Source organism: Stegastes partitus, unplaced genomic scaffold (assembly GCF_000690725.1).
Source record: "Stegastes partitus isolate 25-593 unplaced genomic scaffold, Stegastes_partitus-1.0.2 Scaffold408, whole genome shotgun sequence".
In the NCBI taxonomy this organism is placed as follows: domain Eukaryota; kingdom Metazoa; phylum Chordata; class Actinopteri; family Pomacentridae; genus Stegastes; species Stegastes partitus.
This window is the reverse complement of record NW_007578139.1, coordinates 286,300-303,988: the sequence shown is the minus strand read 5'-3', so window position 1 is coordinate 303,988 and position 17,689 is coordinate 286,300. Positions and strand designations below refer to the sequence as shown.

The window sequence follows — 17,689 nt, the reverse complement described above, 5'->3', positions numbered from 1 at the left end:
CTATCACAGGGCTACACTTAGAGACAGACAACCAAGCACACTCACATTCACACCTACGGACAATTTAGAATCACCAATTAACCTCAACATGTTTTTGAACCTTGTGGGAGGAAGCTGGAGAACCCGGAGAGAACCCACAAGAACATGCAAACTCCACACTGGGATGCGAACCAGCGACCTTACTGTGAGGCAACAGTGCGAACCAACTGCGCCACCTTGTAGCATGAGTTTATCTGTTATCTGTTTATTATAACCAGTGACATCAGAATATTACTGACAGCTGACCTCAAAACAGCGATCAGTTCATTTTAAACATTCCTCTTAACATTTTGCCACAGCTCTGGTCTTGAACTATCACTTTGTCCTCAGTTTTAATTCTCTTTGCGAAATTTGTCAACAAACATTTTCACTGATGAAATTAACAGTATCAGAGGTTTATTATTGAACAGATTCAATAACATTAGTGCCACTGATTCACTGCTAAGGTCGTGCAAATTACTTGTTTTTCATTATATTGAAGTACAAATTTTTGTGTTTCAGCTGCGGCTCCGGCCTGCTCATGGGGAGACAGTGACCTATTGTAGTCCAACTTCTCCCAAGGCTGTCTTTTCCACAGAGTCCAGGGTTGTTCTTTTTTTTTTTTTTTTTTGCCTCACAGTTGCGGACAGCTCCGTACGGAATAATGATTTTTTTCTTCTTTTCTTTTTCAGATGGAAATTTCAGAGGACACAACCTCTCTCAACATAAATCTAGTCAGTGCAGAATAATATTTCTGACCAGAGGATGAACTCAAACGAAAGTGGTTAACACCGCCTTTCCTCTGTTGTTTGTTCTTCAAAGCTTCATATCCCAAGACAGTCGGTCAACCGCATCAATATTTTTTAACAAGATAAAGCTCTCCATTCACTGCGTGCGCGTTTAGTAATTATATTTGTCTTTTATTATTATTTTTGGCTCTGGGCCACGGCTGCATAAATGTTGGATTTTTACACAGTTTAATTTGTGTAAAAACATTTTTTCCATTTATTTGTTTCTCTCACGAGGTCGCGCCATCGTTTGAACACAGGCCGCACCTTATTTAATTCTGGTTACATTTTTGTCTTTTCACACCTAATCTATCACTGTGCTACATCCAAAATACACACAAAAAAAAATTTGAGAGCGAAATGCAAGCAGGCAAAGTAGCACTCGGGGAACAGTGTAATTTTTGCAGCAACTCTACTAAAATGAACAGCTGACTAAAAAAAAGCGCCTCTCTACCGACGGTGGTACATTTGTTTACTGTGACCTTGCAGCCGGATTAATGCCAGAATAAAGTGTGTCTGAATGTAACACAAAATGCTGAAGGAAGCACCGGAGCTCTGGTCTGTCAGAAGACTGCACCACAACAACATCCTTGTTTGAATGAATTTCTCAAAAGTGCTGCTTGTTAAATGGAAGAAAGGGGTCTTTATCCCGTTTCTCTTTTAAAAGACAGAAATTCATAACACCCACAGTGTCTCACGCCCATCACATGTCTCGAAATAGGACCTCAGACGCAACCGACAAACAAGCAATTTAGCGCGAGGCGGGAAGTTCCATGTGACTGTTTAGTGGCATACAGACACGGCTACAGTTACTTACTGCAGCAACATTTCCACCTCGGTCTCCGCATGTTCCCTCTGCTGAGCTGTGCCCATTCAAGGAGCCCTTTAATGGACTTCTGCCGGCTGCCTGTCAGCGAGGGTAACTGAGTCAGCGACTGCTCAACTGGAGCCAGCAATACTAGCTTTGGCTTAAACAGTGATTCACACATGCCTGAAAAAAAAAAAAAAGACAGCCAGCGTCACCTCGCCGGTGGATTCACCCATTCACCGCTAAGAACGTTATTCACAACATGACTCACTAATTGGTAGATTCCACTGTGGGCGTCGCTGCTTGTTCTCCAGCATACGCTCATCCATTTAAATCTGTCATTTTAGGATTAAACACATCACGCGGGCCGAACCTAATTACGCATGTTCTGATAGAGTAAAAAAAACGAACAGGAGCTGCTTTTATGATGAAAAGTTACATGAATGTGAACATGTAGTACAGTGTTCATTCATTACATCAGACTACAGTGTTGTTGTTCACTCCTTTTACAAATATAATGATTCAGTTATTGCCAGAGTACACAGCTGGCACTGGGAGTTAACCCTCTAAACCCCAAAATCCATCCAACGGGGTGTTATCTTACAACAAAAACAGAGTAATTACACCATCCATCAGAGCCAGAAACTGTAAAAACATAAAGAATTACTGGATATTCAGCTTTCCTTTTTATGTTGTGGTTCCTTAACCAAACTGTACCATAAAATCCTGATATTTGTCTCTGACAAAAATAAAGCATTTGCACCTGATGCTGCAAAAATGTCACAATTCATCACTCCTCAGCGCAACCGAGAAGCCAAGAGAAACTCAGCTGCATGTACCAGTTGTGGGAATAAAATTCTGTGAATATTTGGTTGAACTGCAGGCAGTGTTTACACAAAGCAGATAGGAGACAAATATGGCTAAAAATGTGAGAAAGGGAAAATATAACGTACTTGATCGGTCAAATAATGCAGCTCACAAACAGTAAATAGAAGAGCAAGTTGTCGGAGGATACAGTGAAGTGCTGGTAGTGTGAGAAACACATTTGTAGGGGTTGTATACAGTCGTCCTCAAGTCTATTCATACCCTCACATTAAAGAAGGAAAAAGCTGCTGCCACTGAAATAAGTTGAAAATGACAAACGTAATAAAAAATAAAAAACATTTAAGAAAAATCTTGTAATTGCTTTTGAATTATGGTTCAACAGAAACATTACAAAACTACAACAAAACAAAAAAGCAAAGCGCTCTAATTTGTTTGTTTGTTTTAATTATTATTTTTCAACCAGAATTCAAAAGCAGTCTCTTATTTCACTAAATTAGAATTTAGCAAATTTTTATTTTTTATTACTTTTTTCAGTTTCTAGTTATTTGAGTGAATTTTGCCTTTTCTTTAATGGAAGGGTATGAATACAATTGGTAGGACTGTAAATGTAAGTAGTGAAATATTTATCATATGTAGAGCCACCATTTTATTCCACTATTGACAACATCTGTGGGCACTTGGGGGAAAAAAAATGTAAATTTTCTTTTCAATTTTTTGTGAAATAACTAATCAAAAAAAATAAAACTTATAATTTAGTACAGTTAGTCATGATTGTGCTGGACTTTATATCGCAGCGAAAAATGAGCCCACAGTGAATAAAAAAGTGACAGAAGCAAGAAATACCAGAAACTGCTCGAAGGGTTAAAAGGATAAGAAATGTTGTACACTCGCCATCAGGAAGCAGCTATGACTCTATGAGGATGCTAGTTGTATTGCTGTGGTGTAGTGGGTTAATAAAGCTGTATCCAAACCTTGAACGACCAAGAAGCTTCAACTCTAGGTCACAACATAGACCAAGAAGTATGATCAAAAATAGCACGGCTTCTTGGAGCTGCCTAATGAAGTGCCTGACCTTTTCAGACTGAAGACACCCAGTTCAGCAGCTTAAACGCCAAACCATAACAGCAAACAGTATTCTCAGCTATGTTTGATAATTACACCGAGCGCTTTTTCTTTCCCGCTGGTGGAACGGTGGAAACAAGGAGGGCAAAAATGGGCATCTACAACCAGGCAGGACCTTGAAGTAAAGCCAACGGAGATCTAGCTGTCAGATGTTTTATTAAGTGGTAATATTCTTTAAATAAAATCTTTGCATGGAGTCTGTAAAAATAATTATCCAATCTCATGAGGTAAAAAAAACAAAACTGAACAACAACAACACAATAGCGTCCAGAGCACATGGAAGACAATTTGAAGCAACCAATTAGAGAGCATTCATTTGGCTGGCAGCCGTCACACAGGAAGCATTTGCATGGAAATGAACCAAATGCAATATGAACATTTTAAAACAATTATTTTTTTTTTTTAGCACAATATGAGGAAAAATAATGTCAGCTGTTTTACAGAATATTAATATCGAACATGTTTAAGTCGCCTTTCTTCTCTGGATGAATGAAAATGGACAGAAGCATGCAATCACAAACTGCAAGGAAACAAAAGTATGTGACAGTCCCAGTTATACAGTGCCAGAGCAAACATACTGTCAAAGGCAAATAAACAAACACAGCCACCACCAACATACTATATAATTGCACTTTTTAGAACCTATCTCAAGTACTTTTTGACCAAACAATGACTCACATCAGAAATAACCTTTCCTGTTCTAACTAATAAGAACCAAGTAAGCCGTCAAACAGTCATTTTTGCAGCTTGGAGAAACTGTACTTTAAGCACAGGTTCGGAGTTAAACGCTACAATTCGAGCATTTTTAACGTCCAGTCCCTCACACATCTCCTGAAACACACAGACGTCCGTTCTAGCAAAGCCATGATTTCAAAATTTCTTCACACTGCAAGTCTATTTTTTTTTTTGTTTCCAGCATGCTCAAGGAGGCCTAATCTCCACTGACAGCTGAGTTAGTCACAGTCACGGGAAACGTTTAGCTGCAGCTATTGCTGACCCTCTTCTGCAGCAACAACTGCGACTAAACGTTTCTGGTAACAGTTGATCCGTCCTGCACATCGGCTTGGAGGAAGTTCAGCCCGTTCCTCTACATGGAACGCAGCTCATGTAGGTTTCCTCGTGCAAACTGCTCCCTTCAGATCCTTCCACAACATTGCTGTTGGATTAAAGTCAAGGCTTTGGTTATTCCAAAACGTTAACTTCATGTTTCTTTGATCATTCTTTGGTGGATGAACTTCAGGGTTGTCGTCTTGCGCCATGACCCACTTTAAGATTCCGTTCATGGACACACGTCCTGACATAATACTTCAGAATTTTCTTTTTTATTTCAGAATTCATTGTTCCATCCAGCCGTCCCGGCCCAGATGCCCAAACCACTACTACAAACACTCCCACAGATGGGATGAGGTTGTTATGCTTGAACACAACCTTTCCCCCAAACTCTTCTCATTTGAACCAAAAAAGTTCTACTTTGTCCTCATCAGTCCACAAAACATTTCTCCAGCAGCATTCTGGCTTGTCCATGTGATCTTTAGCAAACTGCTGAAGGGCAGCAATGTTCTTTTTAGAGAGCAGTGGCTTTCTCTGTGCAGCGCTGCCATGCACACCATTGGTGTTTAGGGTTGTCCGAATGGAGAACTTGCGGCCAATGGGAGACGAGTTACTCCTTTATGATCTCACAGACTATTAGACACCTTGGCGTGAGCTTTGTTGACCACTCGTGGGGTTCACATTCTTTAGAGATGGTTTGTGACCTTTGTCAGCCTGAGGAGCATCAACAACTCTTTTTTTCCTGAGGTCTTTAGAAGTCTTTGTTTGTGCCATGATGCATTTCCTTCCACTCACGCCCGACTACAGTCCCGTTGAATAAAAGATTCTTAATTTTTACCTTGAAGTTAGCTGCTAATCCAAGAGTTTCACACGTTTTCCTCTTATGGATATTAAATACTGGATCATTTCTTCCCTTTAAAGGAATGACCTTGTGTAATATTCTTGTGTCATTTGTTTAAGTGGGTTCTCTTTATCTACTTTAAGGACTTGTGCAGAAGAAAAACCCCAAAAAACTGAGGACCTTTTTTGCAGAAATCTCAAAAAATTCTAAAGGATTCACAAACTTCCAGGCACCACACTATGAACGTTATATTTATCCAGTAAATTTGTGCTGTCAGTCAGCCTGGTGAGGACAGTTTGTCCTTCCACTCTCCTTTCAGCTCCTGTGTGCCGCTAACAGACAGGCAGCTGCTTCTGAAGACAGAAACGCTGCTCACATCCTGCTTTGAACGTGGATTTTCAGCAACATCAACATACCAGCATGTTCACAATGTGAGGGGAATGTTTACCACAGCGCTTTATACCATGTGCAGTATTTTAACGTTTGCCAATTTGGACAAATAAACTCTGGGCAGAGTGAAGTCGATGTAAACGTGTTTATATCGTGGCCCCTAAAACACAGCATTAGATCACTCACTTCATCCTTTACAGGCTTAATTTAAATAGTGTTTGAGGAAAATAATGCAAAAAAAAAAAAAAAAAGGAGGAAAAAAGTGAAATGGCCATCAAGATGATGTGTGATTCAGTCATTCAATTTTCTGCTTTGTTGAGCATGCCTCATGGCAACAGCGTTACAGTAACTCCTTATGACAATTTGGCAAGTATTTATATTCTGTGCCTTTTGACATTTATTTAAACATTACACGAAGAAAGGTCACAGCTGTCAAGACTTCTTCTACTTTCTGTTAAGCACACCAAATTTAAATAAACGATATAATTAACCCTCTGCTTGCTCAACGGGCCTCTCGGCCGTCTTCATTTTCTCGAGCGAGCGCGGCGCGGCTTTGATGAATGCGTCGTCTCCGCGGCGACAGAATGCCTCCCCGGCGTTTGTCATTTGGCTTGTTGCATTAAACCTGCGAATGTTACGTCAGTCTGTCACCTCCAGAATTTCTTCGTTGTGTACTTTTTTTTGTAATTCCTTTGAAGTAAAGCGTCACTCTGTAATTACTGAGTTCCATCTCCTGGAAGCATTATTCATATATTGATGAGTGTAAGCCTGGAAATTGCACTTTTGTATACACAGTGTTAAAATTGGATTTGGTTTATCGTTTTAGCATCTTACCGCTACATTTGCATTCATGTGCGAGCGTACAGACAGCTGTGGCAGGAGTGTTGGCTCTGCACGCGAGTATTTTATATTCACACACTTCTGCATGTGTTTCGGAGTGTGTTGCTGTCTGAGTGTGTGTTTGTGTGTGTGTGTGTGTTTGTTTGTGTAGGCACCATAAGGAAAACGTACATACCAGCAGGACAGTCTCCTTCTGACATAATAAGCACTTCAGACTGCTGCTTGCAGGCATCCCTGCGCAGGAAACACTCGTTCTGGTAGTTCTTATTGTTGGAGCCACACACTGGAGCATAGTCATTATTGCACTGCGGGAAGGAGAGCAGAAGAAACGGGTAAGCAGAGGAGCACACAAAAGGTGAGAAGGTCAAATTAAGTTGAGTGCGTACCCTGAAGTAAACTTTGATAACATTCACGACTGTGGACAGAAGCCCCGGCCTTGATGTTTCCAGTCTCATTGTTCATAACACGCTGAAAGTCTCAACAAACAGCTGAGGCCCACGTTGCTCAAACTGCTCATTGCTGCTCACATACTTAGCTGAAGCTGAACAACAACATTGTGTGGCTTTCATTCCAAAGATTCTGGTTTTGTCGTCAGTATCTTTTCACCAGAAGTGCCTGGATTCATCTCCTTTGGAACAGCCTCACTTTAGGTTAAGATGTAGATAACTGCTCAGTTTATAGGTTTTCTTTTGGTAAAACTACTAACTTATCAGCAACCTCATGGCAGGTAACTGAGGTTGTTGAGCCGCTGCAAGAATCTCCAACCAATCTAAACCAGTCTGTAACACAGGGGTGTCAAATCCTGGACCTCGAGGGCCGCAATCCAGCATGTTTTAGATGTTTCCTTCTTCCAACACACCTGAATCAAATGATCAGCTCATCATCAAGCTCTGCAGAAGCCTGATAATGATCCTGATCGTCACCTTCAATCAGGTGTGTTAGAAGAGGGGAAACATCTAAAACATGCAGGATTGTGACCCTCGAGGACCAGGATTCGACACCCCTGCTGTAACAGAACTGAACCAACGTGAGCATTTGAGTGGAGCATCCATGCCGGGCTTTAGAAACTGAAAGCTCCTCTGGATTGTTTGGCATCAGTGAAGGCCTGTAGATTTCCCCATGTCCCAACATAGAGATACCAACAGTGCAGGTTGTTTAAGGCATTTAAAAGATAAATTCTTGAACAGAACAAACCTCCCCTCTGTTCCCAACCCAACATGGTACACTCAGATAACCCCCCTACTATGAAGGGTTTTGGAATCTCCCACTTCCTGTTTGACTGAGGCTTCAGCCTGTGGGTGACCTTTGGTGGAACACATACAAACATTTGACAACAAAAAATGACAAAGAAATGAATCTGAATGAATTTTCTTCAACATGTAAGGGATGACAGTGTGCTCAGTGAAATGACTGGAAGGACCAGAAATGATGTCTAGTTAGGTAAGCATGCTAAAACCATGTGTTTCCACCGCTGGCACACCTCAGCCACAGCAAATCACAACATGTCTTAGACCACGGGTGTCGAATCCTGGTCCTCGAGGGCCACAATCCTGCATGTTTTAGATGTTTCCCTCTTCCAACACACATGATTCAAATGATCAGGATCGTTATCAGGCTTCTGCAGAGATTGATGATGAGCTGATCATTTGAATCAGGTGTGTTGGAAGAAGGAAACATCTAAAACATGCAGGATTGTGGCTCTCGAGGACCAGGATTGGACACCCCTGTCTTAGATGGTCTCTTTATCACTTTAGTATCACTCCCTCTCAGTCATCCAATCATAACCATGAACATGGAGGAGAAGCTTCACACATGTCGTGAAAGGGTTTGAACCAAGTGGTTTTGGGGTAGGTAGGTAGGATGCTGATGCCTCCTGGTTGAGGGTCCTCCATCCTCCTGCCCTACCTCCTCCTTATGCACAATCTGTAGCTTTAAAACTGGCTGAGAAAATATGTTCAATGAATGCAGTTTAGTGGTGCACAAAAGGTCATTCTTGACAGTCAGGGTGGCCATCTAATAAAGAACGGTGCAATAATCACTTGTGCACACGAACCTGTGGCAATAACTTGTTTTTCTAAAGATAAAAGATCAAAGGAACAGACTTTGCGGCGTGAGTGTGTTGTGGCCAGAGTGTAACCAGCTTTACGAATCCATTTTATGGAAAGAACCGCTCAGCTAAGTAAGAAAAACAGCACTACTTTTAAGACATGAAGGTTAGCCGGTCCAGAAAGCTTCAAGAGCCGTGAAAGTTTCTTCAGCATCTCCGATCAGAGCCCACATCAATGCTTCCCAGAGTTCAAGTCGCAGCCACATATCAACATCAGCTGTTCCTCAGTGTTCTGCAGTGACATCTGGTTTTGCTCTCAGTGTGACCGTGATTTGTTTTTCGACAGGACAATGAGCCAGAAAACACCTCCAGGCTACGAAAGGGCTGTTTGGCTAAGAAGCAGATTGATGGAGTGCTGTGTCGGATGACCCGGCCGCCTCAACCGCTGACCTAAACCCAACTGAGCTGGTTTGAGATGTATCGCAAGAGTGACGGAAAAGCAGCCAACAAGTGCTCTGCATATGTGGGAAGGACCACCAGAGCAGCATTACAGGTAACGGCTTTATGACGCCGGCAGAGAGGATTTAATACGTGCAAGGCTGTCATTAAAGCAAAATGAGGCTACTTTGAAGACTCTAATATTTAAAACACATTTTGTTTTTCTTTTTTTTCATACTCCATAAATCCAAATGTAGTGTGTAATAGTTTGAATATCTTCAGTATACTTCAGTATATTAAAACAAACTGCACATCTGGCGGTTAGTTCGGAGACGGACACACTCGCAGTTGTGTGCAGCAGATCAAAAAAAAACAGATGCAACTTGTTTATCGCTGGCTTTCTACGTTCATGTTTAGGAACCAGTTTTGCATTTAGCTGAAAGAAGCAGGAGATCTGAAGACAGTTTTTCAGGCTTTTCAGTGCAAAGCGTGAAAAAAAAAATGCTGCAAGTTATTATTGCAACGTTTTAATTTAAGTTCTTTATAATTTGGCAGGAAGGATTTATTTAATAGGTCATATTCACACAGCAGACATCCTCTGAAAAATGACTGGCATCTACCGCCGCTCACGTCTTGTTGCTCCACTGGAGCAGTAGGAGGTTAAGTGACTTGCTCAAGGGCACTCAGCAAAATAGCTGCTAAGGTGCAGGAGAACATTACTCATTCATTTCCCCTCATGGTTTGTTGGTTACAGAGCAAGTCAAGATTTTTCAGATGACTGATGGTACTAGAGCGCTGAGTCTTAATTTTCTTTTCTTTTTTTTTTTTTTTAGCTGTAGAGGAGAGATATTCATTTGATTTGATATTGATTTGCCGATGCGACACTGCAGGAATAACAAATGTGATTATTCAATTGAGAAATATTACCCGCTGTTCCCGCATGGCTATCAGAGTGTCCAGAGAAATTGTTGCTCCGTAGTCACAGCCCGTAACCTGATTAAATTTAAAAAAGTGCTGAAAAAATGGCGAAAGTGCGACAGAAAATGTGTTCCTGCTGGGTGTGACATGGCAAGGACAAGGGGCTCACTGGAGAGTCCCCACAGGAATGAAGCTAAGGAGCTCATGGCTCTTTGTCTCCACTTCTGTTCCCCTTTAAGTCTCTAATGGATTGACCTGAAATCTCTTCTCTCCGGGCTAAATCATCTTTCTGTGCCCTCGCTGAACACGACTTGGCTCCGACAAAAAAGGACACAAGACAGGCGTTGATGTATATAAAAGTCTGTATGTTTACACTCATAAAAAAAGGCCGGCTTCTTATTAGCATATCGTTAGAGAAGCAAAGACTATTAGGCCCTTTATTCCACTCTTTAAGAAACAGCGCGCTACATTTAGTCTAATACTTATCAGTCTAAGAGCAACACGCCGCGGTGCTTTGAGCTCCGTGTTAATTCAGCTTCTTTCCTGTTTACACCAATCCAAGAGCGCGCCATTAGACGCTACCAGTTCTGCTGTTTTCTGTCTGGCAGATGGCGATAACGCGACAAAAAAGAAGAGGTCAACTTTGAGATGTCATGGAGCGCTAAACCGCCCGCTTTTGCCACTTTTTTTTCTATGTAGTGTTGCATATTGTAATTGCAGCAAATATCACAGAAGCAGTCGACCCTTTAAGGACAGAAAAGCAGAAAATTACACCCAAGTCAAGGCAGTGTTTTTTTAAGCTTACAGGAGTAGTTGTGTGTTTAGCATTAATAATAAGACCACCTCGAGTAAAAACACTACTTTTTTTTGTTTTTTTAATGTTGTTATCACGTCCATATGGTGTATTTTATATGGTGGAAGACAAATTATGGGCAAAATAGGCAGTGAGCTCTTCGGTTTTTCCTTCAATTAGGTTCTTGGTTCAAACCATAGACTGTATAAAAGATGGACGTATCAACCGGCCCTGAAAAATGAAGCCAACCTGGAAGTGTCAAAAACCTGCTGCTGGCTCCAAAAAGCCCTGGCTCCCATAGACTGGAATTGGAAAAGAAGTGATCACAGATCACGAAATACTGCATTCCTACAGCTCAGGATTTTTTTCTTATTAGTTTTCATAGTCAAATCCAGAGATCAGGTGGCCAATCTGAAAATAAATCAATACTGAATTTTTTAAAAATCATCAACATTTTGCGGGGCAAGGGGCGTGGCTGGCTTGATTGACAGTCGGCAGCGACCATACAGACGAAGCGAGCAGAAGGCGGTAAATGTGGGCGGGCAGAGAGGGCCCGCCTCTCAATCCGTCTGACCAATCGCTGCTCCTATGGCTCCGCCCCCCTCCGACGATTTTTGCGTCACTGGCTCCAAAAATCCAAGATGTCAACCAGGAAGTAGCAAAACCCTGGCTTCATTTTCTCAGTGCAGAAACCAACGGGTGACGTCACGGTAGCTACGTCCATCTTTTATACAGTCTATGGTTCAAACATGTGATCAAATTAAGCCAGTGCAACTTGTCATTGGGTTTTGCAGAGTGGTTTTACAGTGTTGAAGCAGAGTTGTAGGTGAGCTGGTGAGAGAAAGGCCATTTGAAGGCCTAAAGGGATTATTTTAATTTAATAAACAAACCTAAATATGTGCTTTTAATACACAGAAATGAGTCTATAGTCGTGCAATCATCAGGTAGACAGGAATTTTAAGCTTTTAAATTCAAATAAACCTTTTATTTCAGGTTCATGGTTTTTGTTTTTTAGAAACAAAACGGTGTGGAGAGAAAACCGGTAGCCTAAAGGCCACTTTGTGGTTTCTGCGTCCCTGTGCGACTACCAATGCGGGTTTGGAAAGCAGGCGGTGGATACCAATGCAGTTCTACTCGTACTACAGTTCAGACGGTTGCATTGCCCCTCGTATCAAATCCAAAAATAAAAACAAAAAACAGACAGCTATTTACTTGGGCTGTAGCACCATGTTTATGTGAATATTCCTGAGGTGGGCGGACATAGCACAAGATGTTTGAAGAGTCTGGATACTTGGGCACTGTCGATAGAGAGAGGAACAAATCGAAGCACCGCCAAAGTCCAGCAGCGATTACTTCAGTTGCAGCTCTTTCAGTGATAAAATATTAAGGTGTGGATAAGATTTCTTTGCACGGTCTCTCCTCTAAATAAGCATTTGTTTAGAGCACCACTTGTTTTCCTGGAAAATGTCTAGTCGGGAAACTTGCAGCGTGGACAGTCCTTACGGTCGCTAATTATGAGCTGCATGTTGAGGTCTGCAGAGGGGTTCACGTGGATCCTCGCTGAATTGACAAAACTTATATCATGTGGAAGCTTGCAGAGATGAGAAAAGCATGAATTAGCCTTAAGTATGTAATCAAGTTGAGTGGTTGCAGTGTGAGAATTTATTGTAATGTATAATTTTGTGGTGGCTGCAGAGTGGTGCAGTTGTTAGCCGGTTTGCGTCCCGGTAGAGACGCCTTTCTGCGTGAAGTTTGCGTGTGGTTCTCTCCGGGTTCTCCGGCTTCCTCCCACACAGTCCAGAAACATGTTGAGGTTAATTGGTGATTCTAAATTGTCTGTAGGTGTGAATGTGAGTGTGCTTGGTTGTCTGTCTCTAAGTGTAGCCCTGTGATAGACTGGTGACCTGTCCAGGGTGTCCCCTGCCTTCACCCTGAGTCAGCTGGGATAGACTCCAGCCCCCCATGACCCTAGTGAGGATTAAGTGGTGTATAGATGATGGATGGATAATTTCGTGGTTTGGTTGTTGAGTAAATGCAGTTTCGCTACAACAAAGCAAGACAACATGATTAAGAAAAAACTCATGGTGCCTCTGTTGCCCCATCCAGGCAAATAATCAACCAGTACATACAGGCTGATATCATGTTCACACTAATGCCAGTAATCTGAGTTGATTTGAATAAATTAGAAAAATCCTGACTCGAATCTAAAAAAAATTTGGAAAAAAATCGATAAAAAAAAAAAAAAAATTTGGAAAAAAATCGATAAAGGGAACTTTGTGAAACAGTATGAAGCGGTGAGGAGAAAGACTTTTACCTCTTTGATAGCTGCGTGTTAAAAGACGTTTTACCAAATGAAGGACATTTTAATGACAACTAGTGAGGACGTCAACGTCTAGGCTGCAGTAAAAACGCAGCATCGCTGATCACAGAGCAGGAGAAGACCAAACAGAGGATTAACCGGCTGAGAGAAACCACACTCTCCCACAGCTCACCAGATGTTGGCTAGGAGTTTAGTTGCTTGGGGACAAAGAAGAAAAAGATCCAACAAGGCTATCATTCAGGTGTTTAAAAAAAAAAACACGAGAACAAAAATTGTATTTCAAATTTAGCTGGCTTAGAGCAGACAACACAGACACACAAGACCTGATAGCCACAAGGAGAAGCGCAAAAAATAACCACGGCATCGATTCAGGAACCCAGGAGCATCAGAACGATCAAGTGCGAACATTGTTTTTAACAAGCTGAGGGGGGGAAAAAAAAAAAAAAGATGGCAGAATACACACAAAAGACCGTAAAAGCAGGAGGAGTATAGGAGGGAACGAGAAACTGCACACTGGCTCTTGATCAAAGGGATCGGGATGCAGGAAGGAAAGAGGCTGTAGAGAGAACGAGAGGCAAAAACGATGAGTGAAATTGGGCTAACGGGGAGAAGAACTCAGTGGAAATGGATGAGCTGAGACAGAGGGATACCGAGAGGGGTAACGAAAGGGAAAAAAATACAGGAGTGAGATGCAGACGGCCAGAAAGAGACGAAGAGAGAAAGAGGAGGAGAGACAGAGCCCTGGCTCAACAAACTTGGCACGATAAAAAAGAACCAGAGCGCCTGAAGAAACCGAGGCAGAAAAAAAAAAAAGAACATCATAAAATGAAAAAGAAAAAGAGAAGAAGAAGAAATGGGGACACAGACACACAGAACGAGAGAGAGGAGGATAGAAAATCCCCTCAAAGAAGAGCGGGAAAGAATGGGAAAAAATGGCAACCCAACAAAGGCGCTTGGAATAGCTTACTGCAGGGCCCGCGCTTTTTCTTTTTCTTTTTTCTTTTTCTTGCCATCCCCCTATCATTCCCCTCTGCCTCCCCCACTCACTCACTCACTCACACGCTCTCCCATCTGGCTCGGGCTGTCCTTAACCTGGGGACTCTCACTTTATGCCAGGCGTGATGCAACGGAAGGGAAAGCTGCCCGGCAGAACCCTGCGGGCGTCTTTTAAGAGTGCCTTCTTTTCCGTGAAAACTCCCCCCCTCAACCCATCTCTTGATCTTCCCTAGTATTTGGCTCTTGCCCCTGTGGAAAGGAGAAGAGCGATGAGAGGATGGGGGATTTTAAAAAAACGTCCATCTCTGTAAGGGGAGGTACAAGACGGAGGCTGTGCGCAAATTACAGTGTCACCCAGAAATACTCATATGTGGGCTTAGAGGAGTGTCTTATGGGTAATTAAGTCAGAAGCGTCACTTTTGTATGTCAGGTGAGGCAGAAATAGATCGCCAAACGCAGAATTAGAAAGTCAGAAGAGATGTCAAGCATTGATTTCTTCATAATGCGTGAATCTTTTTGTCTATTTCTGTTGAGCAGTTATCTGCCAACTTCTTTTAATTCATCCGGGACTTGTGAGGAGGAGCCGAGGTTACCGGTTTCCAACTTTTTCCTGACTCATATTCCTACACGCCGCGCTTCTTTTATGCAGCACATGACCGCAACAGAGACAAAGGTGTTCTTGTTGCAGCCCTTGTCGGGGCGCTGCAGCTTTGATCTCGACGTCCTTGATAACTAGCAGCGTGTGATGTCGGCAGTCCGCAAAATTTAAGCTTCGTCAGCTGTTGCGCTTTACTGTAAGTCAGCTCAGATGACTGTCGGCCGAGTGGAAATGGAAAAGACAAAGGTGTCGGAGGGGAAAAATGCGAGGCGTGTTTGAAAGATTGGAGCGTTTCGGGGACGATTGTGGAGGAGGGGGAAATGAAGTATGTTAATGAGAAGGGGCGAATGAGACAGAAGGTGAGAAAATTTGATCCTCCACAAATCTCGGCAGACAGCAAAGTGGGGGCCAGTGGCCAGGGCCATATGGCACAGCCTTATGTGCCCGCTGGCTCTGGCTTTGCAAAAGTCGCAGACATTGCCCCACACCTTCGCTCTGACAAAATCTGGACAGTTGTGTGGCGTCTTGACCAACAATACAGCAACAAGAGAGGTGTTAATGATCCTGTGTGTGCTTCAGAGAGAGAATTATATATGACTGGAGTGGCTCAGTGAGAGCAGCTATAGAGGAGCATGCATATTTATACAGGTGAACCTAAGTGCACTTCATCATACATATCTCTCCTCAGAGCTACATTTGCAACATTCATGTCTATATTTAAGCATGTTGCTGTTCTTCGTCCACGTCACATCCCTTCTCACTCATTCTGTTTTTATTGTCACAAGAAATCTAGTTTCCACAAACCTCCTGCAGGGGCTGCTGTGGTTCTGCCTACCCTCACCTCTATCATCTGAGTTCCAAAAGCTAAGCTTTGGGACTGCAGCCAGGACCTGTTGTCTCCCTACCCGCCTGGGATCCTGCACAGACACACACACAGAGCAACCGACGCATCCACATCGGAGCACTTTGTACAAAAAAAAAAGAAAAAAAAAAGGCATCTGCTCCTTACCAGGTCACAACACACAACAACCTAGCAAAACAAGAAGAACCATCATCATTCATTCTGTGCCTCTGTAACAGCTCCCAACGTTGACTCGACCGAGCGTCCGACATAACTGCTGGCTGACAGGGGTGGAACGGAGACAGGTGGTGGGAGGAGGAGGAGAGTAGGCAGAGTAGAAAAAAAAAGGCAGGTAAGAAAATGTAAGGAAAATATAGAAGGGAGGGGAAATAAATGCAGGGAGGACAGACGGGTGAAGGGATAGAAGAGGGAAGACGGATTAGACTGAAAGGTGAAAAAGCACCGGTGATAGGATGATAGCGGCGACGGCAGGGAGGGAGCGAGGAGGACGGCGTGCGGGAGTGGCGAGGGATATGCAGAGCAGAAACTACACAAGAGAAAAACCATGCGAGTGGGAGACAAAGGAGAGGCGAGATGCAAAGTGAAGGCGGGTGCACGCATCAGTGCGTGACTATGTAGCGGAGGGAAGGAGCGTGCCAATTTGAGGGGTAGAGCTCTGCGAAAATGCTGCAAGAACAAACATGACAGGATATCAGCATCAATATGAGAGAAAACAAATGACACGTCCGTCCGTCCAGCAGGGCTCCCCCCCTCCACCCAAAACCCTGCAATCTCCACATATGCAAAAATGATCATCATTCCAAGCGGCAATTAGTCACATATTGCAAATCCTGCTCACAGAAGTCACGCTGACTTATGTGTGGACTGCAGGCTAGCAGGGGGGCGTTATGCAGAAGTGAGACACACACACTGTACAAAGTCAGATGATTAGTGGAGCTGAAGTTAAACTTAGAAAGAAATATTACAGTTTTTTTAATGCCTCCACACTGGCTGGAGCGATGGCTGGAGTCTGGACAAACATGGATGCAAACAACAACGGGAGAGCCATGTGACCATCAGGGAAGAAGTTCAAACTTTTACTTATAACATTATGTCACTTTGAATAATGCGCTGAAAAAAACCCCAAAAAGTCTGAAAGTTAGTGGACAGCTGGCAGTTTTATAACCAACTTTAAATTGTGTCTGTCTTACACCACATTATGTTTTACTCCATTTGATTGACTGTAACATCGTGCTTCACACTGTAATCTCACTATAAAATATCTTCCTTGATATAAAGTCAAAGACGAAGTGTGAGGAGCCACTGCATTAAAAATTCAAAGACTCACATTTCTCTCTGATAGCATTGTTAAAAAAACACAATCTGAACTTAACCAAAATAACTGTGGTGGAATCAAATGACAAAAGAGGCCACACTAAAAGATAAGACATGATATGATCCAAACTTTTACAACAGAGAATAAAGTTGGACATTTAGGTCTTTAAACTTTAGCAGTGCTTTGCCTGGTTTTCACTCTTCAGTGTTTGTCTGTACGCCCCAGAGAGTTTCAACATCTCGAACAGGCTCGGTATCATCAGCGAACTTGTTTATTTATCAAGTAAATCCTTTCCCTTCAACTCAGTTCCACTCCCCGCAGCAGGGGGGCATTCCACCAGTTTGAGAACCACTGATTTATTCAATGGAGTAAACGGATGCCAGATAAACAACTTTAAATATCTGGATATGATATTATATAAAAATATTAGCTGCTCTTTGTAACTCCAAATAGCCACCAGCTATAAATGGATGGTGAGAGTGTTCCTGTGACGACAGAAATATAAAAGACCAGCCATCCCTCTCAGCGCAGACGCAAGATGCCCAGATTTAAAATGACTACGAATGTCAACTGGGTCCTTTTTGGTGGTCGTTTTTTGCCTCTATGTGTGGTCGAGTTTAATCTGTGGCTCATATGGTAGAGCGGTGTTTACCCTCTAAACCAGGGGTGTCGAACTCCGGTCCTCGAGGGCCACAGTCCTGCATGTTTTAGATGTTTCCC

At 42.7% G+C, this 17,689-nt stretch overlaps 1 protein-coding gene across 2 annotated transcripts in view; it reads right to left on the bottom strand.

Annotated features, from left to right (window-relative positions):
- Positions 1–17,689, bottom strand: part of tmeff2a (transmembrane protein with EGF-like and two follistatin-like domains 2a) — a 149,709-nt gene that overhangs the window by 90,282 nt on the left and 41,738 nt on the right. For both annotated transcript variants that reach the window (XM_008285546.1, XM_008285547.1), the window contains exon 3: positions 6,858–6,987. In XM_008285546.1, coding sequence (XP_008283768.1) covers positions 6,858–6,987 — 130 coding nt within the window. The remainder of the gene's footprint in view (positions 1–6,857; positions 6,988–17,689) is intronic.